We start from the raw sequence: 25,924 nt of genomic DNA, 5'->3' as shown, positions 1-25,924 counted from the left end.
AAAGCTTCAACAATTCAGAAACGATCAGACAGGGCAGCCGTTGTTCGAAAGTATCTACAGCATGACTGTAAGTACTGATGGTAGCAGGATCTATGTTGCTGATAACACATTTGGAATCGTTGCTCTTAAAGAGGATGGTACACTACAGGGACAGTATTACTGTGATGAACTCAATCATGTAAGACGCATCTGTATGGCTAAAAATGGCAATATTGTAGCATGTGGAGATGGCAATAATTGTATTTTACAGTTCACAAAGGATGGGGAGTAGCTAGGATGATACAAAAGTAGAATGTAGTTCTATATTGTATCATCATAAGAAGAATGAGCTTGTAGTTGGTCGACATGATTACAATATAGACATCTACGAACTCATTTGAAAACATTAGGTACGTGTGATAGACTGAACAACAAGTAACATGTTTTGTATTGTGAAAACTAGGTATGTTCGTAGGCTGTTACATTTGTATATTGTGTACATTATTTTTTTCAGGTAAATAATTAGTATGTATTTTAATTGAGTTTGTAGCACAAACGATTGTTTCAAAAAAGCAAACAATGTTACTGTAGCTTGCAATAGGAAAATAAAGACAATTTACAAATCAAACGTTACTTATGTTATTTTCTTTCCTTTCGATATTTATTTTTGTTCTGTGCTATGATAATAAATAGTTTGTAATTTAATAAGATTATATTCTAAGTCAATTTTTTAGATATGAGTCGAAGTCCCGTTGTGTCGATGTTTTTATGTAAGTTCTTTCGACTTCGAGTTACCGAAGTTCTAATGTATATAGCTTTGTACCCTTTAAGTTACCGATATGCTTCATAAATTGATTTAACGAAGCGAGTTTTTTTTTCAAAATGAATGATTTTAGAAATTTCATACTTAACCAAATTTTGACAGATAAGTTTGAAAATAAAATTCACCAGTGAAATTAAAATACACACTGTATTGGTTTAGCGTTCTTACCACCGTAAAATCAGTGACAAATAGAAATATCACAAAATGAATCTACATTGTATTTATCAAACCCAAACGCGACTAAGGAACCTGACGTAAAAATATGAAAAAATGATGTTAGTTTGATATATCACCTTCCAGTCATTAGACCACATCAGCCATATAAAAGTGTTTCAATTTACAACTACATTCATCACGTTAAACTAACGTAGTCCTCAATTCATTCATAAAACTGACTTACGTCATTTAAAGCACGCGGCAAATGATACACGTGAGTGTAGGATGCATCATTCAACAACTTATCTATACAGTATCAACATTTAAGGAAGTAAAACTGTGTTTCATTTTAGAAATGCAAATAAAATTCTCGAATTTGATAAACACTTTTCGACCTGTGTTGTCTGTACCGTGCATATTCTGTATTGTAGACTGTAAACTATGCCTGTGCTCTAAAAATAAATGTTGCGTTTATTTCTTTATCCTATTCCCGCGCGACTTTAAGACTCCGTAAAAACGGTATTGCACGGCGGTCCATATAGTTTTACGTGACATCATTTGCGTAATACAAGCATAGCGCAACGACGCGTTAATGTTAGTGTCACGCTATTAACGCAACATTGAAAAATATTTTTTGCTGTATTGGAGTGTGAAAAATAGAATGCTATATTCGTGTAGCCTCATTACTTCACTACTAAATATATTGAACGCGTTGGATAAAAAACATTATGCTCGCAAAAGGCTCACATATTATAATTTTATTCAACCCGTTCCTGAACCTACACTGTAATACCGTGTGTTTTATTTCTCGATTAAAATGGCATTACAATTTACAATTTTACATTTTAATTTGTAAACAATTTACGGAAATGATGGATATACTTGATTTTTTTTTTATTACGTAACCGTAGAACATGTGTAGAATGCCTAATGTCATCTTCGTTATTCCCGTTCTTCAATAAAAGCAGTCGGAAGTTGCTTGGTTTTAACTTTTGTTCTGCCTGACGCGTAATTTTATTAAGAAAATGTAATAAACAATTTTGTCATATGAATTGGACATTTATTGTTGTTCTATATATTTTTTATGAAATTCGTCAAGGAAACAAAGGTAATAAGATCGATAGAGGCTCATGGGCAAGCTTATTTACGTGTTACTTACAGATACCTTATTATTGTTTCTTCACACTTTTAATCTTTGGCAAGTCGCATCATAGAATAATATTCAGCCGTAAAACATCTTCTCTTTTCAATGACTCACTAGTCAAATATTCCTTTTACAGTAATGTGTTTGTATATTCTTTATTGCTATAATTGTCGTCATTAAGAGTTTGCGTTATAATAAATTCGTTATACAAGGTATTTGCTGAATATATGGGAGATTATAATACTGCACGTTTGTAACGTCACTTTTCATTGAATAATCGTGACGTTTATATTATATGTTATTTTGGTTTTGGAGTGATATATGTGGATATATTACCTGTCAAGATTTTATATCACCCGAATCGTTAGGCGAGGGTGATATTTTATCTTGGCAGGTAATATATCCACATATATCACTCCAAAACCAAAATAATAATTTTATTACCCTTTCCCTGTCGAACTTAAAATAAATCATTGCTACTTCAAATGAAACGTCGAAATAAGATTCCCTTTATGCTACCCCTTCACTACAACATGACGTCATATAAATACATGACGTATATTCTTTCGAACGTAACGAATGTAAACAAGAGAAAAGGAGTAGTCTGTTGAACGCACTTTTTTGGAATTAATATCAAGCTTTCACAAGGTCATATTTGTTTCCAATTCTGATGAGAATATGTATCATTACTCTATTTTGGTAAATATTTATCATTTGACAGTTAAAAAGTGCTTGTAAATCGGAATTTACATCGTGTACGATCAAATTGTACGCGCATCGCCACAGCGCATGTTGTTTACAACGTGGGGTACTCAACGGGGAAATTTAGTGTGTATATTACCCGTCTGGCACGGTAATATCAATTTCTTTCGGGTCATCAATATCCAATCAAAAAGGAAGAAAAAATCTGGAAGGTACCGGTAATCAAGTTTTATATACACGGCTGCAGTAAAATAATCAAAATATACTAATTAGAGAACATGTTAATTTAAAATATTCATTTAGAACTTTTGAATAAGTAACTGAATATAATCAAATTGATATGCACATGAATCGGTGTAAACCTTACATCAAGGTCACATGTATATGTAGAAATCTTGAACAAGAAAGAGAGACTTAAGATTAAAGGTTGGATAATATACTCGGCATGCTGCAAGCTCATCTCTCACATACATCCTTTAACCAGTATATGGACGTGCATACATTCATGATGAGAATGCAGTATTCGTTAATTTAATTCAGGATAAAGTATATGTACAAACGTATTGACCTATGTGGTAATTTCTGAAGCACGCGACTTTTAAGATGAAAATTGCTAACTTTGTATCCCTACGCCATTAAATATTCATGCAAAGAACTACTACAAAATGGCATCAGCCTATCCGCGCAGGCTTGTCTATTTTTAGATCAAGTCATAACCGTTCATAACCGTTCATAATATTAAAAGAAATTACACATATGCATTGACCGAATAGCAAACGGAACATAGCAGACAATGATCACATCACGGATATGGCGGCTGATCTAAGTCTGCACTGGTCGCATGAGTAGAATCAGTGGTCAATAAGACATAAGCTTTGTTTAACCTGATCTGTTCAATAAACCTGTATTTAACCCACCCAAAGACTCCTTACCTATACGTAAGAAAAAGCCGACATTTATCTCGTTAAATTTAAATGAAGGTTTAAAGAAAAAATATTTACACATTGAAATCTGCATTTCTACTACACAAAGTGTGAATTTGTAAACAAAAAAATAACCATAAACTAACAATTTAAACTAACCTTTTACTAACTATTTGACGAGTACATAAATAATTTACTTGTCTATAATGGTTTATTTTTAGCGCGGTATCGATCGTTACAATTATATTTCCTGTTTTAGATTACGAAACCGAAACTGGACTTTATTTTATAAAACGTAAATTTGTGTCAAGACAAATGGCCGCCATTTCGGGGAGTGAGATTGAAAGACAGTCAGAAGAACCACTTCGTCTGTTATGTTCACCTTGTAAACGTAAGGAAAGAAATAAAGAAGCGGACAAATATTGTGCCGACTGCCATGATTATTACTGCTCGGATTGTGTGAAATGTCACGACGATATTCCTGCTATGTCTGGACATAAGATTCTAGATAAAGATCAAGTCAAAGATGGAAAAAGCGGAAAATTGCCTGTAACACCAACACAAAGATGCGAGAGACACGGGTTTAAACTTGTTGACATGTATTGTCAAAGTCACGATAACGTTGGTTGTTCTACATGTATGGCAGTAGATCACAGGTAAGATATAATTTAATCCATGTTATGTTGTACGTAAGGCAATATTTCACGACAAAAAAAGTTTTGTATTAAATTCAAAAAAAAAGATTATCAATACATATGGTTAACAAATATTTTACCCGCTATTGAACTTTTAAATTTTTAATTTAAATACGTATAACAGTTGTAAAGAAATAATTAATTACTGAAGAAAGATCCCCAAATTGCAACCATACATGTATTAAATTTAAATGGCATTTCCGTGCATTAACGTTGAGACAAATAAGAATTTTTTACAAAGTTTGACATAGAAATAACAATTCTGTCTGTGCATGATATAACCTGAGATAATATATTCATTTCAATTTATATGTTATGATAAAAATGGTGAAAATTAAAACATTGCAACAGTTAATATAACGCACAGTTCTTATTTCATAGGCGTACTGTATTTCAAGCGCTATTATAAAATAACCTTTAGTGAAGCACGCATGAATATTGGTGCATTTTGCCTAGGAAAATTGGAATTACTTAATATGTTAATAATAGAAAATATGTCTGGACCCAAAATATGGAAAATGCAAATGAGTTATTACGTTTTCCAAGTTTCTATATTCTTTTTTAATTTACAAAATTATTATTTATGTCATACATGTAGGTTTAATTACCTGATCAAAGATAAAACTTTCAATACATTCAAGCTTAAATATTATTGTTTCAATTTTCACGATAGATTTAATATGAAAACAGAAATTATTAAACTATCAACTAATATCCGAAATGATCATTGAAATAAAGTTCGGTCTCCAAAAGTATATTAAAGATTTTTTCTACGACTTGAATTAGAATCATGCATATTGAAACAGCTCAGCAATATACGAGTACACTCGTTCAATTGTGTGATCAAATTAACATGAGAGGATTAAACACCAGTCGGTTAAAGCTCAAGGTCCTACACAAGTATAATTTACATAATGAAATAGCTATCTGTATCCGAAATTAAAGGAAACGCATTTCTTAGTTAATTGTTTTGTTCTTTCTATTCGGTTGAATTCGAACATTTAGCTTATCATACATTTTTTCACGATATAAACAAAGTAAGTGTATTCAATCCTTCTTATTTCAATAATTATGAAATTATAGATGAAAAATAACTAATGTAAACTAATGTATAATTAATGTAAAATAAAATCATTGTCAATATATTACAGCAAAATTATTTTCAATTTTAGGTAATGTAACGATGTTTTCTACGTGCCTGAGTACGTCTTAAATCATAACCCTACAATTCAATGTGAAAACGTTCAACAGAAAATGCTAGCTGTTACCGGTGACATTGAATTTCAGCTGAATATACGACAACGGGAAATAAAACGGCTGTTCAAACTGAAAGAAGAAGAAGTTGACAAAATAAAACAGTTACGGATTGACATCAACCAGAAACTTGACAATCTTGAAAAGAAGAGCATTGATACTGTAGAATGTAAATACAAAGCATTAATCAAACAGTTTGAAGAGCAAATTACCGTATTGAAAAAATTCCGGACAGATGTTCAGTCTTCAACAGAAGAATTAAAATCCGCCTCGTCAAACGTGTCGCAAATGTTTGTAGGGATAAAAGTAGCTAATTCGGTTACAGAAACAGCTGACAATGGTTTGAAAGAGAATACGATGAAATTCAAAAGATTCGATGTTGTCTTTGAAGAGCAACCAAAGCTGGTGTCAATGATAAACCAAATGGACATATTGGGAGAAATTGTGGAAAAACCTGCTATATACTGGCTTGGAGAAAAGAAAGAGATTATTATCAAACATGATTCAGACACAGGTACCTGTTATGATATACACAGTGTATGTATGCTTCATGATGGGTCTATAATAATCGCGGACAGAAAAAATCGAAGTTTGAAATGTCTTGACATGACCTCATCCATAATAATAGATGTCTGTCAATTTCCGAGATCCACGTTTCAAATTTGTGATGTTGACAAAGAGATAGCTGTATCCTCTGGTTGTTGGAAAAACATTAACATTGTAACTACAGAAGGTCCTCTTAAAGTAGCACGGGAAATAAAAACCTATCATAACTGTTTTGGCTTAGGGTATAGAAATGGGAGAATTTATGTAACTGATTCCAAGGAGACTATTTTTGTCTACAACAAGACAGGGACAAAGCTGATACAATTTTCCAAAGATCAGTCAGGTGATAACTTGTTTAGCAGCATCTACAGTCTGACAGTAAGTCACAATAGTGAGATGATTTTTGTTGCTGACAATGCATTTGGTCTCGTAGTTCTCAGTAAGGAAGGTAAACTACATGGAAAATATAATACATCCAACCTCAGATGCGCGAGGGAGATTTGTGAAACAGGTAATGGAGATATACTTGTTTGTGGTGAATCATCTAACAATATTATACAATTTTCTCCAAATGGTGAGGTGACAGGAGAAATACTTTCATCAGATGGTCAAGAAGGAGGTTGTCGGGCGGTTTGCTATGATCACAATCACATGAGACTGATAGTTGGACGATATAGACGGGATTATATAGAAGTTTACGATATGAATTGAACAAAATAAATGATATCTAAATGTGCACGATGGTTAGTCATTGCCATGATCAAACAGTTCTTCTTCGATGCCGAATTGGACACACTAATGTTACCCATTCTTATCTCCTCACGAATGACAATGCCCCTTTCTGTGTAGGCTGTAATGAAAATTTTACTGTCAAGCATTTTCTTCTGGAATGTCATGATTTTTCACAAGCCCGTAACAGATTTTATAATGTAAACTCACTCAAAGAACTCTTTAATACAATTCCATCAAAAAACATCATCGATTATTTGAAAGAGATAAACTTGTATTCAAAGATCTGATTGGCTCTTTTTTTTTCTCTTTTTTTTATTTACAACGTTTTACATAATAGTTTAAGCCTATTTTAGCATTCGGCACGATATGGCCATTTATGTGTTGACGTGCCGTAAAATCCAAACAAACAAACAAAAACCTGATTAAAAAGATCAAAATTCATGCAGTGAACAATAAAGAATAGATCATATCTAAATTTGCATGGCTGTGAATTAATAACTGACTGATTGATCAAATTTCAAGACATCTGTAATGGTATTCTCTTAAGATAATCTTAAGGAAAAATCTTACTCAAAATGAATGAACTTTTATTTATGAATACATTTCATCCTGGAATTGATATTTAATAAAAAATATCATTGTAAAAGATAACTCTTCATGAATTTAATAAGGCTAATTCTAAAATAATTAAGATATAGTAAAATTGTATTTCCAGTTGACTGTCTTGAAACTATTTGATCAAAAGAACAAAAATGAATGTCTAAAATTGAAAGTGTTATTTCATACACCTTTGGTGTCATTTAAAGGTCACATTAAAAGTAATCAATTAAAAGTTCAATAATCATTTATTTTCTATCATCAATTCATTTGGTAAAGTAATTTCATAAGTATGTTGAAGACAGCTTGAATCCCCCATCATATTATGTGCCGTCATTTTCGTTATACAAACATAGTGTAAGGGGGCGCTAAATGTTTGCGTTAATGAAAATGATTCTTTTGTGCCTTAAACAGTATTTATTCTGGGTATGTTGTAAATACATTGTATTTGTGTAGCATCATTATTGAGTTTATTGCAGTGGTTGAATAAAATATTATTTTACTTGCATAATATAAGTTTATTCAACTCGTTCTAAAAGATCAGTATTGAACCTACAGGCCGGACAAGAAATTGCTAAAAGACGGACGAACGGAAGAAGAGCGACCAGGCACATAACAATATATGCCAAAAATATATCGAGAGTATAGAAAGGGCCATATTCATCCCTGGTACAAGTTTCAGCCATTGGTCATGATTATATAATTCTTAGAGATGCACACTTGGAAATAAAAAATGCCTTATATCTATAGGCGTTTTAGTTTCATAAAAGATTTATTTTTCTATGTAAACCTGCATGTATGGTAATTAAACGACCCCTAGGTTGGGCCTATACGACCAAACAAGCATGCTTTATGTAAGTCATGTACCAAATTGTGATGTTACAAGCCAAATATCTAAGCTCTGGGCGTTGTACTTTATGAGAAGTAGATCTTTGAGCTCCTGTGACATACTTATTTAACTATTTACATATATTTTGTAGAGGACTACCTCAGGGTCATTCCAGTGAAGTTTGGTTAAAATATATCAAAAGCTCGGAAATGGTTCTTAGAAAATATAGCTAATAACGGACATCACAAAAGCTCACCTTTCAAGATTCTTCTCGAGTAAGCTAAAACTGTTTTCAACATTTAAAGTCAATTCAAACTAACAAAGCTAGAAAAGTTAACATTTTTTATCACAAAATGACCATTTTGTTTATATGTAAATTTGATAAAAGAAAACAAAAGTTATGTAAATTGAATCTCATATTTAATTCACAACACAAACAGCATGTCTAACTGTTATAAACATCAAACAATATTGAGTTACTATTTTCATTACTACATGAAATAAAAGATGAAACATAATATATCATGTACTAAAACACTAATAGACTACTAGTAATATTAAGAAAATTGATACTGTGAAAATTGACCTGATAAAAATTTGGTGGCCAGCCCGTTATAAAATCTAAAAGAAAAGTTAATCTGCTGGTAACGACCAATTTCAACACAAAATTTCAGGACCGTAATGAAAATGAAGGGCATAAAAATACTTTGAAAGTTTATTTTTGTATACTGTTGGCAACAAAATGATAATGATTTTGGCATAGATTATTTGATTCATATGTGAAGTTTAAATAATTAAATTAGTGACACAGAGAATGATTAACTTTGTGAACTATATTTCTAGATTGAACGGAAAATTGTACGGTCACTATTTAAATAACTAAAATTACTGGTATGAAATTTTATATTTTGATTGTTGGCTGCGTAAGAAGAGCATGTCAGTATTTTATTGAGCAAGATTTTTTTACAATCATTGCTTAAAATGGTTCTAAATATGGTTTTGAGAATGTGGTTACAGCTTCCTGCATAATAGATTATTTTAATAAATTATGTATAATAAACTAATTTCGTTTCAAAAGTCATGCTTATGAAATGAATGGAAAAAAAACTTGCATTCAGTTAGAACAATTAAAAAACTAACTTCTACATATTTCAATTCTTAAGAAAACTTTCTAAATAAGTTCTGACTGAAAAGCAAAAAGTGCATACCAAGTTTAGTCGGCATAAATGTGCAAGCTGATCGTGGTCTGCAAAGTTCAACTGGGTGTATTCAGTATATAAAGCAAAATGGTAATACATTTGAAAATTTTAGATGATAGCAAAGATCCGTAAAAAGATGTTAACTAAATACAATAAGGATAGGATATTACCGTCTAAATGATTATGTGATTTTTAATGATAACATGTTATACATAGCAGATTAAACTATATTGTGCGAGTACATTCACAACTATTAAAATTGCTTCTTCATATTTCGCATGAACATAAAAAGGTACATCTTCAGATTTGTTTTCCAAAATAATCTTTGCAGGGCAAAGGTTTTAATACAGTATGTAAGCATTGAAAATAGAACCAAACATACATGTACCATATAGATCTCTATTTAAAATGACAACTTTACTTAGTCGTTTCAAAATAATTGTATAAAATGGACTATGTCTTTTTTAATTGTTATAATAACATTTATAGTATTTTATGGTATAGTTCGAAAAAACAAGATTAATTTAGAATTTCATCATTTGCTAATTACTAATTCCGCTATTAAAACATATTGATCTAAGTAAATATTAAAAATCACTCAGAATAGCAGAAGAAACTAAAGCACAACTTGCATATTAACAAGAACAACTGCTATTGGCACTTCTTGACATTATGGCATTATAAAAATAAATAAATTCAGTATTGAACCTTCACTATTATTTCCTCTTCTTATGTGATATTTCTCGATTCAAAAAGTTTATACTCTTAAATAGTTAATAGATCTATGTGTCTTTTTTCAAGTTTTAAAACAGCCGAAAGTTGTTGTGTTTTTAACAATTTGATCTAAAATAATTTTTCAATGACTTCCCCTTTTTATATCATACTGAAACCATTATTTATTTATTTCTTAATAATACATGTAAATGCATTTATGTTATATGTTACGCGTAGTTTTACAATGAAAATAAAGTTGTAAACAATTGTTTTGATTAAAAGTTTAGTCATATTGAATCCACAATTTGTTGTCGTTTGATATATATTCTGCAACTCGGCAATAAGCTCACCATGTTCCTAATTATCAAATAATTTTCACACTTTTAATATTTGGTAATTCGTTTAATAAATTAAATGCCATACAGCCGATAAATATAACAGTTTTTTCAATGACTCACTAGTCAAAAATTCCTTATACAGTTGCGTTTTTACATTTTCTAATTTCAAAATTGTCGAGTTTACGTTATCATAAATCCGGTATACACGTTGTTGGCGGGATATAAGAGAATATAGCATGACTGACATAAATGTAACCGTCGGTCAAATATTTTTATTGAAGCGATTTTATCTCGTTAATTCCATCAGAGACCTTTGAACCTTGGAGTAAGTAACTGAATATAATCATATTTTTATGCACATGAATCGATGTAGAAAAATCCAGAACTCGGAAGTATTAGTCCCAAAATAACATGAAATTTGCAGACTCGGTTTGATTGAGTCTGTACATGAGGGTTAATGAATAGGCGCAACATCCCTCACACCCCCTAGCACCGGTTTGAGCGGTACTCAAATCTCAACACTTAATAGTGCTGGCATCAAGGATCCCGAAGGACCAGAAAATTATAACAACACTGAAGTGAAGAACGGGGCAAATTTTTACAGCTGCTACACGGCACTTGACATATGCTGTTGTGAAAAATAAAATTCTGGAAACAAAGTGATCCCTCGGAAGCTTACATCAATGTTTCATGTACTATAGAATCTTGAACAAAATAGACGACATTGAGATAATTAAGTGTTCGATAAGATTGCTTGCTGCAAGTTCATCTCTCTAATACATTGTGCAACATTTAACCAGTGTAAGAACGTGCATATGATGAGAATGCAGTATTCAATAATTCAATTCAGGATAAAGAATTTGTTCAAAAATATGAAGTATAAATTGATGATAGTATGTTTATTTCTGAAACATGTGGCTTTTAAGAAGAAAATTGTTTACGCTGTAGCCCTACTGCAATAAAAATATTCATGCAAAAAACATTACAATACAATGACATCAGCCTTCCCATGCTAGAAATTTTAGACAGGCTTGTCCATTTTTCGATCAGATCAAAACCGTATATAATGTTTGAGAAAGCTTCAAATAAGCATTGACCGAATTGCGAACTTAAAAATGCATACCATGATCACGGAGGCGGTGCCGGCTGATCTTTGTATGCACTGGTAGCAAGAGTGGAATATGTAGTCGATTTACATAAGTTTTGTTAAACCTTGTGATCAATTCAATAAACCTGTGTTTAACCCACCAGAAGCCTCATTACACACACAATTTTATCTGCAAAAAAAGCGCGGAACCCAAAATAGACATGAATCCAAGGTCGTTAGATTTAAATAAAGGTTTAAAGAAAAATATTTACACATTTAAACATGCATTGCTAATTCCAATAGGTTGAGAATTTGTATACAAAATAATAAAAATAAAGTACCTAATAAAACTAACTTGCATACATTTACATTCTACTAATCTGATATGTTTTATTTTAGCGCAGTATCGATCGCGACATATTTCCTGTTATAGATAACGCTTTATTTTATAAATTCTTAAAGTTTATGTCACGCAAAATGGCCGCAATTTCGGTGAGTGAGATGGAAAAACAATCAGTTGAAACCCGCCATTTGTTGTGTTCACCCTGTAAACGAAAGGAAAGAAATAAAAAAGCGGACAAATATTGTGCAGATTGCCATGATTATTACTGCTCGGATTGTGTAAAATTTCATGAGGATATTCCTGCTTTGTCTAGACATAAGATTCTAGATAAAGATCAAGTCAAGGATGGAACAAGCGGAACGTTGCCTGTAACACCAACACAAAGATGCGAGAGACACGGGTTTAAACCTGTTGACATGTATTGTCAAGGTCACGATAGCTTTGGTTGTTCTACATGTATGGCAGTAGATCACAGGTAAGACACATATTCTAATCTATGTCATGCAGTGTGTTAGCCGAAATTAAAAAAAAACATAATGAGGTAAATGTAACTTATTATGGTGTATTTTGTTAAATTTACTTAATTTGCCTCTAATAAATTTCCTATTTAATGTACCTACAAATAGTTGCATTTCTGGTGAGATTCACCCGAGAAATATGATAAAATATGTGTAAACATTGTTTTCAAAAACCTAAAAATAAATCATGTTTAAATTGTGTCCGTCAGATAAGAAATTGTACACAGCTTGACAATAAAATTATCATTCTGTCTGAGCATGATTTTGAAAAAAAAATTCATAATACTTTAAAAACGTTATAAGATACAAGTAAATGAATTAGTGTATTTATTTTGCTTCAATTGTCATGATGTGCGTATATCAAATAACAAACATAGTTTGTGATCTTTATCAAACTCGCGGTTTAAATTTCACTTCTACTCTGTATTTCAATTGTCTTTTAAAAAAGAACCTGTTTTGGGGCACGCGCAATGAATATCAATACATCTTTCCAATTTGGTTTTGAAAAAATAAAATTGAGCTTTTGCTTTTTCAAGATTTTATTTGTTATTTTATTAAATGGTTATGAATTGCATAGTTTTCATGACTTAATATAATATACGCCTACAACAAAATTGTTAAAACTTCAATCTGTACATTGCCTACGACAAAACTGTTAAAACTTCAATCTGTACATTAGAACCGTTTCGAGTTTCACTCATGTAAAACTATAATTGACTTGAAAATGTTTATTGAAATAAAAGCTATACAAGTTTTACGTGTAAATGCATGTATATTGTAGTGCAATTTTTTCAAATATTTCAATAAGTACCGTATTATTTAAAATGGTTCGGCGATTTACGGATTCAAGCTCAAATAATTCTATTGTTGGATGAACATAAGAGACATAAAAGACATATCTGTTGAAAGCTTAAAGGAGATATGTATAATTTACAGAATGCAATAGTAAGCAGTATCAATTGTAAATGAAGAAAAGCATCTCTGAGTTAATTGTTTGTTTACGACATTATGTAACATTTGACCATTTATCAATTTATACATATTTACAAAATGCACTACGCAAGTACATTATTTTTTTCTTTCCTCAATATTTATAATGTTCTTAACTTGAATATAAAAAGAACTCTTTTGGGACTTACAATTAATTACAAATAAAGATAAATATGGTTATTAACATGTGAAAATGATAATTCTCGCATCATATTTGGAAGGAAACAAAATATTTGATGTACAGACACGATTCTTTGTCGAATAGCTTATAAAGTGTGCCTTAAAATCACATTTTAAGTACACATATAAATCAACAAGTTTCATCATTCATATCTAGATAGAATTAAATGCCAATGTCTTATGTAAAATAAATGCATTGGCCTCGTATTATATACAGTTAAATTATTCAATTTTCAGGTCTTGTAACGATGTTTTCTACGTGCCTGAGTACGTCTTAGATCATGACCCTACAAGTCAATGTGAAGACGTTCAACGCAAAATGCTAGCTGTTACCGGTGACATTGAATTCCAGCTGAAAATTCGACAACGGGAAATGAAACGTCTGTTCAAACGGAAAGAAGACGAAGTTGAAAAAATAAAACAGTTCCGGATTGATATCATCCAGACATTTGACAATCTTGAAAAGAAGAGCATTGATAACATAGAAGGTAAATACAAAGCAATAATCAAAAAAATTGAAGAGCAATGTACCATACTAACAACATTCCAGACAGATGTTAAATCTTCAGCAGAAGAAATAAAATCCGTCTCATCAAACATGTCGCAAAAATTTGTGGGGATGAAAGTAGCCAACTCAGTAACTGAAAGGGCAGACAATGGTTTGAAAGAGGAGACAATGGGATTCAAAAGATTTGATGTTATCTTTCAAGTAAAACCAAAGCTGATGTCAATGATAGACCAAATGGACAGGTTTGGAGAAATTGTTGAAAAGCCTGCTTTATATAGGCTAGGGGAAAAGAAGGAGATTAGTATTAAACATGATTCAGACTCTAACTCCTCTTATGATATACGCAGTATATGTAAGCCTAAGGATGGCTGTGTGATTATCGCTGATATGAAAAATAAAAGCTTAAAACGTCTTGACATGACCTCATTTAAAATATTAGATGTCTGCAAACTTCCGAGATGCCCGTGGCAAATTTGTGAAGTCGACAATGATATTGCGGTATCCTCACAAGAGATGAACATCGACATTATAACTACATAAGGTTCTCTCAAAGTAGCACGGAAAATAAAAACCGATCATAAATGTTATGGCTTAGGGTACACAAATGGTAAAATTTATGTAACGGATACAAACAAGACTATGTTTGTTTACAACAAGACAGGGAAAATGCTGACACAATTTTTTAAAGATCAGTCAGGTGATGACTTTTTTAGTAATATCTACAGTCTTACAGTCAGTCATGATGGTAAGAGGATTTATGTTGCTGATTATACATTTGGTCTAGTAGTACTTAGTAAGGAAGGCAAATTACATGGCAAATATCATCCTTCCAACATCAAGAGCGCGAGGGAGATTTGTGAAACAGACAAAGGAGATATACTTGTTTGTGGTGAATTTTCTAACAATATTATACAATGCTCTCATGATGGTGAGGCGATTGGAGAAATACTTATATCTGATGGTCAAGGAGGAGGTTGTTGGGCGGTTTGCTATGATCGCAATCACAAGAGGCTGATAGTTGGACGACGATTTCGGAATTATATAGAAGTTTACGATATAAATTGAACAAATATATAAAAGAAATTTGACAACAACAAAAAATAAATGATATCTTTATTTTCATGACGGGAAATCAGTACCTGATTTATTTATCAAATAAACCTCATAAATAAATAACAAAGTAATGACAATATAAGCACAATTCAATAGTCTGGTCCGACTGTCAAAGTTGATAAAGGTCAATGTCATATTTGAATAATTCATCATGTCGATTGTGTCATAAAACATTTATGTGTTCTTTTGTCCATGTTTAAATAAAATTCATAAATATATATCAAAGTTATGGTCAATTGTAAGGAAATTAACTCATTTGACCTTTAGTGTAAATGCCAAATTAAGGTCAGGATCAAGTGCAATTACACATCTTCTTTACTGTCTTGACTCAAAGAAAGTCGTACATTTTTCGAAAAAAAATGTGCTAAAAAGACGTGAATAGGCTCCATACTGCTATATTTCTATTTTTTATGCTTCATTAAAATATTACTTTTTGAGTTTTCACAATATATTGCTATATTTGCCATATGTAAGTCTATATGTTGTCATGACATCAAACAGGATTTTCAACATAGCAAAAAAATCGTCCATTATCTTCACACGACCTTTTTTCTATTTTTCAAGTTTATTGAAATTATTTTTTTACACATGCCATGAAGTTTTAGTTTAAACATCTTCATTGTTGTCGAAATAAATCTTATAACAAGAGTCACCGCCAGACAATAGCAACGCTCGACTATTCTATTTTTCCTAAAAGCAAACACATAAAAGGTTCAAATAAATCTTTAAAATATATTTATAGGAAAAAAGTTTTAAAAAATAATGTACGTCACAAAGATCAATGTTACATCTGAAACTGTTCACATGGCACAAATTTTATAGCTGTACATCAAAGGACAAGAAGGTAGGTCACTAGGTCAAAATCTAGGTCAGCTGATATCAACGTTTATTTTACATCTTTTACATCTAAAACATTGCATATGGTACTAATTTCAGAGCTATTTATAAAAACAAGAAAGTAGGCCACTTGGTCAAAATTTGTTCAGCTGATATCAATAAAAGTGTGCACATGTTCCAAATTTCATAGCTGGACATTAAAAAGAAAGTAGGTCATCAGGTCAAAATCAAGGTCAGATGATATTTAATTTCAATTTTACATCTAAAACTGCATGTGGTCAAACTTTAAAATGCACATCAAAGAACAAGAGAATATGTCACAGGCTCAAAATCTTTGTCCGTGTATATCGTAGATCAATTTTACATCTTAAACTGTGCCTATCGTCCAAATTTTAGTTAATTGAAAAAATAAGTGAATTTCATTAATTTGGCCTTAACAGTCATGGTCAATTAAAAGGTCAAGGTCACATCGGAATCATTCAATATATTTTGTTTTGTTTTGTCCAAGTATAAATCAAATCCGTACATAATTAACAAAATTATGACAATTTAACCAAAAATCATTTAATCTTGATTGTTTAGTCATTTAATAAAGCTAAAGGTGTAAGTTCAACTTTCAAGAGGATCTTGTCCAATAGGTTGTTTTGTCCATATATGAATATATATGTATTTTCGAGGCCGAGTGATTGAGGTCGTTACCTTCAAACCACTTGCCCCTCACCACTCTTTGTACGAATCCAACCACATACTTCCGATTCTTTTATGTGAGGAATCTATCCAGCAGCTTACGTACTTTCGATGAATCTACTAGGGTGTCCATACATACCAGAAATTTTGCAGGGAACGACAACTTAGGTCTTCCTCCACTAATAAAGCAATGAAGTCGCCATATGACCTATTCTGGGTTCGTGCGATGTAAAACCCCAAAATCAAGTAAACCCCTAGACGGGGCCACTATTAGCCTAAGGTTCATGATTAAGATTTGCTACATGCAAAATACTCTAGCTGTGGTCAATGTAGTTTCACTTAATAAGACTTAATTTAAAGCTATTCCACTATGTGAGTCTATATCACTGACCCCCAAAACGAGATAATATTGACCTTGGGGCATGACTTTTCTGCCAAATAGTTTTAATTAAGATTAATCGGTTCAAAAGATGCAAACCAACACAAAAATTTGAAAATCACATCCAGTGACAATGACCTAAAACCTGACCTAAGGAATTCAGGACAAACTGTGCTTTGCACATTGTTAAAATAAAGTTAACATTTCTGGCAAGTAGATTCAATTTCATTCCATCAGTTCAAAAGTTACAGACCAGTCAAGTAATTGCTAATTGGCGGAAGAACGAAAGAAGGCTGACCAGGTGATAACAATATACGCCAAAATTATTTCGGGCGCATAAAAAGGGCCATCAACATCTTTTGTGAATTGCTTTTCTCATGTGCAAAATGCTGTCAAAACTATTACAAGTTAATTTTTCACCATTTTTGCAGGCGGGTAACCAGCGGGAGATTTTCATTCTCTTCCACTTGTAATTCTTACATAACAGCCATCAAAACTATTTATGAGCGTTGCTTTCATTTGAAAAGTGAAACAGAAGAGCCATGGTGGTCCCGGACCGTTAACCTGGGATACGTTGCTAGAATTTTTCCCAAGAAAAAGTCAGTAATTGTATCATATTTGTTTTGTCATTTTTTACCAAAGATACATATTTTTAAAACATTGTAGATGTCTGCTAGAAAGAGCTAAAGGACAAAATACCTAAGCTATTGGCATTGTAGTTGCACAAAAGAAACTAAAATGTATTTTCTATAAGAATCTATTTAAACTAATTGACACTCAGGGCAGGTACACTTTTGAGCTACTGGACATGATTTTATAATTCTTAGAGATGCACACTTGGCAAAGATACATGCCCAATATCTATGGATGTTATAGTGTCATAAAGGAACACTTAAATTAATTTCGTATATAAGCATAGGTTAATTAAGCGACCCCTACGGTGAGACTATATATCACCAAAAAGGCATGATTTATGTAACTCATGTACCAAAATGTGATGTTACATGCCAAATATCTAAGCGCTGGGCGTTGCACTTTATGAGCAGTAGATCTTTTAAGATTTCAATTTGAGCTCCTGTGACATACTTATATTTATGACCTATGTATCTGCATTGTAATTTTTGTAGAGGACTACCTTAGGGTCATTCCTGTGATGTTTGGTTCAAAACTATCAAAAGGTTTAGGAAATTGTTTAAAGAAATTATGGCTAATAACGGACAAACTGTCATCATAAAAGGTCATCTCTGAGAACTTTGCTGAGGTGGGCCAAAAAACATTTCAATTCAACTCAAGCTAACAAAGAAAGGTTAACCTTTTTCTTGTTCACACAATGACCATTTTGTTTATATGTAAATTTGATAAAAGAAAACAAATAGTTATGAAAATATTTAATTCACAACACAAGGAGCATGTATAACTGTTATAAACATCAAACAATATTGAGTTACTATTTTCATTACTACATGAAGTAAAGATGAAACATGTTCTATCATGCATTAAAACACTAATAGACTTCTAGTAAAATTTAAGAAAATACACAATGATTTGATGTACATTCAAAAACTGCCTTAAAAGTTACGCATGTACAAACAAATACCATTTGAACTCTTAATCAGATGAATTTATATTATGGGTTGATCCAACTTTAAAATAGAAAAAGTCCACCAATCGTAATTTTCAATTTCAATACAAAAATAACATACAAATTGAGCTGTCAACAAAAAAACGCTTGGTCACATTGTATGGATTTTCAGGTTGACCTGGCTGTATACTGAGGGGTGAGGCTAATTATGTAATACTACAAGCTAACTCAGAACTTTGCATCCTGTTACATCATTACACAGGGAGAGAGAGTGGGGGAGAGGGGGGGTTGATTTATCTAGTTAATTGAAATGCAAGCCCAAGCCATAATAGAAATATCAAGACTCTGTATCAATTATAACAAAGATTTAATCCTAACCAAGCGAGGGCAGTCATATGGATAAACGATATAGTGCAAGTAAGAATAACATTACTCGACAGAAAAAGAAAGCCACATCATAAACTAATGACGGATGGATGGAAGATGAAACCAAACAAAGTTTTGAAGCAGAAAAACCTAAGTGACCTTGAAATCTGAAGAGACCAGCTGACCTGAGACAATATGTTTTATCTACAAATTATAACTGACCAACCTCTACATCAAAGTTAAAGAATGTATGACTTTATGTTTCTAGTAATTGACCAGATAAACATTTAGTGACCAGCTCCTTATTAAATCTAAAAGAAAAGCTAGTAACGACCAACTTCTACACAAAATTTCTGGACCGTAATGAAAATGGAGTGCATAAAACATACTTTAAAAGTTTATTATTGTATACTGTTGGCAAAAGAAATGATAATGATTTTTGGCATTGATTAATTGATAACGTATGTGAAGTTTTAATAATTTAATTAGCCACAGAGTGCATGATAAACTTTGTGAAATTTATTATGAGATTGAACGGACACTTGTTAGGTCACTATTTACTAAAATCACTTGTGTGACTTTTTCTATTTTGATTGCTGGCTGTGTGAGATCAAGAATTGGTTTAAGAATGTCATTCATATGGTTACAGCTTCCTACATAATAGATCTTTAATAAAGTATGTATAATAAACTTATTTCGTGCAGAAGTACATGCTTATGAAACGAATGGGAAAAAACTTGCATTCCATTAAAACAATGATATGACTAACTTCTCTTAAGAAAAAATCAAAATAAGTTCTGACTGAACAGCAAAAAGTGCAAATCAAGTTCAGTCGGCACATATGTGCCAGCTGGTCTGCCAAGTTCAACTGGGTGTATTCAGTATATAGCAAGCAAAATATTAATACATTTAAAACTTTTAGATGATAGCAAAGATCTGTAAGAAGATGTTAACTAGATACAATAAAAATAGGATATCATCGTCTAAATGATTATGTGATTTTTAATTATAACATGTTAAACATTGCATTTTTAACTTTATTGTACGAGTACATTCACAACTATTGCTTTTCAAATTCCTAAAGAATATAATAATGTTCATCTTCAGAATTTTTTCACAAAATAATCCTTGAAGGGAAAAGATTAATAACGTAGGTAAACATTGAAAATAGAACCAAACTGACTTTCTGGATCTCTGTTATATTACGGCACTTTTGCTCTACGTTATGCGTAGTAAATAATGGAAAAAAAATCGGACATTTTTTGTCGTTTTATATATTTTTTATGAAATTCGTCCAGGACAAATTGTTAATAAGATCGGCAGATGCTCATGAGCACGCTAATTAACATGTTTCTTACGGGCCCCGTATTAATTTTTCTTCACACTTTTAATTTTTGGCGATTGGTATAATAGCAAGATATTAAGCCAATTGATATAACATCGTTTTTCAATGAATTCCTTTTACAGTAGCTTTGTGTACATTCTTTATTGGTGGAAGGTTTGTCATTTGAAATTTGTGTTATCATGAATTCATTATACAAGCTCTTGGCGGGATATATAGGAGAATATAGCCTGACTGACATAAATGTAACCATCGGTCAAATATGCTTCATTCAAGCAAGCGATTTTATCCCGTTTATTTCATACAAAGCTTTGTATAGATACTATTATACAACTGTAAAAATCAAAATATACTTCTTAGTGAACATGTTAAGTTAACATTATTCATTAAGAACCTTTGAGTAAGTAACTGAATATAATCAAGTTGATATGCACATGCATCGATGTAGAACTTAAAACATTACAGGTATATATAGAAATCATGAAAAAGATAGACGCAATTGAGATGGGAGTTTGATCAGATACCCGGCATGCTGCAAGTTTATCTTTCACATACAATGTACAACCTTTAACCAGTATATGAACGCGCATTTGATGAGAAATCAAGGATAAAGAGATTTATGAAAAAGTGTATGTACAAATAAACATATTGACCTTTGAATTTATGATACTCTGTTTTTATCTGTAGCACGTGGCGATTTAAGAAAAATATTACACGATGACACCAGCCTATCCACTCAAGAAGATAATGACAGACTTGTCCACTTTTGTCCATTTTTCGATCAAGACATTACCGTTCATCATATTAAAAGAAATCACACATATGCATTGACCGAATGGCAAACGGAACATTGCAGACCATGATCACGGAAATGCCACTGGTCACGTGGGTAGAATCAGTAGTCGATCAGAGATGAGCTTTGTTAAACCTTGTGATCTGTTTAATAAACCTGTGTTTTACCCTTACCCACACGTTTTTATTTGCAGAAAAAGCGCGGACTCAAAATCGGCATAAATCCAAGAACGTTAGATTTGAATAAAAGTTTAAAGAAATATATTTGCACATTTAAACATCCATGGCTACCTCAAATAGGTTGTGAATTTGTAAACAAAACAATAACAATAAAATACTTGATAAAACTAACTTGAATACATTTATATTCTTCTTATCTGATATGGTTTATTTTTAGCGCAGTATCGTTCGTGATATATTTGAAATTCTTGTTATAGATTACGAAACCGAAAATGGACTTTATATTATAAAAATAAATTTTGTGTCCAGTAAAATAGCCGCCGTTTTGGGAAGTGATATGGAGAAACAATCAGATGTGACCATTCACTTGTTATGTTCACCCTGCAAACGTAAGGAAAGAAATAAAGAAGCGGACAAATATTGTGCTGACTGCAATGATTATTACTGCTCGGATTGTGTGAAATTTCATGAGGATATTCCAGCCCTGTCTGGACATAAGATTCTAGATAATGATCAAGTCAAAGATGGAACAAGCAGAACATTGCCTGAAATCCCAACACAAAGATGCGAGAGACACGGGTTTAAACTTGTTGACAAGTATTGTCAAAGTCATGATAAAGTTGGCTGTTCTACATGTATGGCAATAGATCACAGGTAAGATATAATTTAATCTATGTTATGTTGTACGTAAGCCAATATTTCATGAAGAATATAAATAAAAACATTGATATCAATTTAACTTTCTATAAATTCGGAAAAAAGAAATATTCCAATTTGGTATTTTTAAGACCCATAGTTAACAATAATTTTACAAACTATTAACCCGAAGTGTTTCTGCTTGATTAACTAAATTCCACATTTATCAATTTCCAATTTAAGGTACATATAGATAATTGCAGGGAACAAAGTAAATTAATTTAAACACCAAAAATATTAAGAGGATATTTTTTCGTTTGCGTGAAATATGGAATATTTTTTCACGAAACATGATAAAATGCCACATATTTTCACGAGCCGTACGGCGAGTGAAAATATGTGGCATTTTATCATGTTGAGTGAAAATATATACCATATTTCACGAAAAAAGAAAAAATAACCTTTTTATTTAATTTCAGTCAAAGAAAATGGTAACGGATCCCCTTGCTTGCTACCAACTGCAATTGTACAACGCAATTGTACAACGCGCAGTAATTCATTCGTAAGCACGCGCTGTTTGGAGCTACATTGTAACGTCATGTAAACAACTCTTTAAAAGTCTGTACAGCGTTAATTACTGAATTAAAGATATTGGCGTTCGGATAATTTTCTTAGTTAGACCATTTTCTATCATGCTAGATAGTTTTCAAAACAAAAATCAAGAAAAAGTTGTTTTGTATTGTCAGATTTTTCAAACAAAACGGCCGAAGAAGTCCCTTAAAATAAATATGAGTTTTGACTCCGCCCACTTTCATATTTATATTTCATATTTATTTTTTAAAAAAATATGAAATATATTTGACTGATATAGCACCATATTTCATGGGTAAAATTAAATAAAGTCCAATATTTTTTCTTGACGCTTTAGAATGTAAATATATTTCTTGATCTTCAGTATTCTGTGTTATACATATAGCAAGGTATGTCGTTCAGATGTTTGTAATTATTCCTACAGCCTTCGTGATTACACTACTGCGCATCTGATATCCTTACCGTGCTATATTATAACACAGATCACTCAAAATCAAGATCTATTTCCTAGATATTATTGCATGTATAATATAAATCATTAAACATATGAGACTTATACATCAAGTCTATTTATTTTGTATAAATGTTGAAGACGAAAACAATTTTTGGTGTAAAGACATGATACTTTCTCATTTCAAGCTCCTGAACATAACCTTTTTATGTTAATTTTGGAAAGGAAACTTACCACTATATTGATGATGCAAATCTATTTTACGTTCTGTTATAATTCAATACGTTTCATCATTGCATCAAGATTGAATTATATGTCTACTAGTGTAAAATAAATGTATTGCCCTGGTAATGTAAACAGATAATTTTTACTCAATTATCAGGTCTTGTAACGATGTTTTCTACGTGCCTGAGTACGTCTTAGATCGAGACCCTACAAGTCAATGTGAAGGCGTTCGACGAAAAACGTTAGCTGTTGCCGTTGACATTGAAATTCAGCTGAAAATTCGACAACGGGAAATAAAACGTCTGTTAAAGCGGAAAGAAGAAGAAGTTGAAAAAATAAAACAATTTCGGATTGATATCAACCAGAAACTAGACAATCTTGAAAGGAAAAGCATTGTTAACATAGAAAATAAATACAAAGCAATAATCAAGAAGATTGAAGAGCAAATTACCATATTTACAACTTTCCAGACAGATGTTAAGTCTTCAGCAGAAGATATAAAATTCGCCACGTCAAACGTGTCGCAAAAATTTGTTGGAATGAAAGTAGCTAACTCAGTAACAGAAAAAGCAGGCAATGGTTTGAAAGAGGAGACAATTCAATTAAAAAGGGTTGATGCTTTCTTTGAAGGTCAACAGTATCTGATGTCAATGCTAGATGAGACAGATATATTAGGGGACATCATTGAACAGCCTGTTAGATATAAACTTGGGGAAAAGAGGGAGATTAACATCATACATGATTTAGACACGAAAGTTTGTTCTATATCCAGTGCATGTATATTAAATGATGGGTCTGTAATAATCGCAGATTACGGTAACCAAAGTTTGAAACGTATTGATGTGACCTCATCGAAAATAGTAGATGTCTGTCAACTTCCGAGATCCCCGTGGCAAATTTGTGAAGTTGACAATGATATACTTGTATCTTCTGAAGAGATAAACATTGACATTGTAACTACAGAAGGTCAACTTAAAGCAGCCCGGGAAATAACAACAGATCATAACTGTTATGGCTTAGGGTACAGAAATGGAAAAATCTATGTTACTGATTCAAATGAGACTGTTTTTGTCTACAATAAGACAGGAACAATGCTGATACAAATTTCCAAAGATCAGTCAGGCGAGAATTTGTTTAGCAACATCTACAGTCTTACGGTCAGTCGAGATGGTGAGAGAATTTATGTTGCTGATTATATGTATGACATAGTAGTACAAAGTAAGGAAGTTAAATTGCAAAGAAAATATAACACTAACATTCCTCAAATGCACAAGGGGGGTTTGTGAAACAAGCAGTTGAGAAATACTTGTTTGTGGTGAATTATCTAATAATATTGTACAATTTTCTAGAAATGGTGAGGTGGTAGGAGAAGTACTTTCACCAGATGGTCAAGTCGGAGGTTGTCAGGCGGTTTGCTATGATTTCAATCAAATGAGACTTATAGTTGGACGAGATAGCCGGGATTATATAGAAGTTTACGATATGAATTGAACAAAATAAATGATATCTAAATGTGCACGAAGATTTGTCATTACCTTATTAAAGAGATCAAATTTCAAAACATCTTTGACGATATTTACTTTAAATAATCTTAAGAAAAATAAACATCTTTAATGATATTCACTTCAGATAATCTTATGAAAAGTAATGAATAAACATATAATTATTATTTATACATTTTTTCCTGCAATTCGTCCTTAATATCAGTTTAAAAGATAACTGTTCTTTGTTTTCTTAAAGTCACTACTTTAACTACTAAAGTTAATAAAAGCTGTTGATTTTTTTGTATAAACATGTTTAGAAGAATGGAAATAAATGTCAAAAATTAAAAGAAAATATTGTTTTAAACAATTTTGGCGTTATAGAAAGGTCGACTTTAAAAGTGTATTTCATTATATGTATACTTTATGTCAACAGTTTATAAATGTTATTTTATTGCTGTGGTTACAAAGAAGAAGCACCATGATAAGTCCATCAGTCATAAAATAAATATCAATCAAGTGCACATCGGTAAAAATGAGAAAAACGTTACCACGGAAAAACATTTAAATCATTATGCTTCTATTTAAAAATCACCTAAGCATACAATTATTTCATTTAAAATCCGGCATTCACAAAGTAGAATCTTCTTTGCTTATCTACTCTGGCTATTGAAATCATTTTAAGAAAGTTACAAGCAAAAAGGCATTCACATGTCAATCACTAACATGATAAATAACTAAAAAGATGGCAACAATATGGTCGATAAAAATGCCATATCAAAACAAAAAATGTCAAATTGACATATAATACACCACCTATTACCTTAAACGCGTAGTAAGAATAAGTTACAGTGATGATGTTACAAAAACTATATAACGCTATTTTGTTATGAATAAGAAAACATTCACACTTTTACAATAATACGTTTACATCACTTTTACTGATATTGATAATTCCTAGTGCAATATGATAAAATTATTGATAATTGCGTCTGAATATTATCA

General features: G+C 31.7%; 2 protein-coding genes across 3 annotated transcripts; both read left to right on the top strand.

The window, feature by feature from the left end:
* The first annotated feature begins 3,965 nt into the window (after positions 1-3,965).
* On the top strand, positions 3,966-15,751 carry LOC132732371 (E3 ubiquitin-protein ligase TRIM71-like). Of its 2 annotated transcripts, none has more exons than XM_060718782.1 (2): positions 3,966-4,383; positions 13,987-15,751. In XM_060718782.1, exons 1-2 carry the CDS (start codon positions 4,043-4,045, stop codon positions 14,795-14,797), a joined length of 1,152 nt encoding a protein of 383 aa, XP_060574765.1. In that variant the 5' UTR covers positions 3,966-4,042; the 3' UTR covers positions 14,798-15,751. The 2 variants fall into 2 exon arrangements, with proteins under 2 accessions (XP_060574765.1, XP_060574764.1); XM_060718781.1 differs by lacking the exon at positions 3,966-4,383 and adding an exon at positions 12,194-12,536.
* A 6,035-nt stretch (positions 15,752-21,786) lies between these two features.
* Positions 21,787-25,094, top strand: LOC132732372 (uncharacterized). Its single transcript, XM_060718783.1, has 2 exons — positions 21,787-22,189; positions 23,596-25,094. The coding sequence occupies exons 1-2, from the start codon at positions 21,873-21,875 to the stop codon at positions 24,722-24,724; spliced, it is 1,446 nt and encodes a 481-aa protein (XP_060574766.1). The 5' UTR covers positions 21,787-21,872; the 3' UTR covers positions 24,725-25,094.
* Positions 25,095-25,924: the final 830 nt, after the last annotated feature.

The sequence above is a fragment of the Ruditapes philippinarum genome, unplaced genomic scaffold, assembly GCF_026571515.1.
Source record: "Ruditapes philippinarum isolate M1 unplaced genomic scaffold, ASM2657151v2 ctg4195_1_1_1_1, whole genome shotgun sequence".
NCBI lineage: Eukaryota > Metazoa > Mollusca > Bivalvia > Venerida > Veneridae > Ruditapes > Ruditapes philippinarum.
This window is presented reverse-complemented; position numbering and strand designations above follow the sequence as displayed.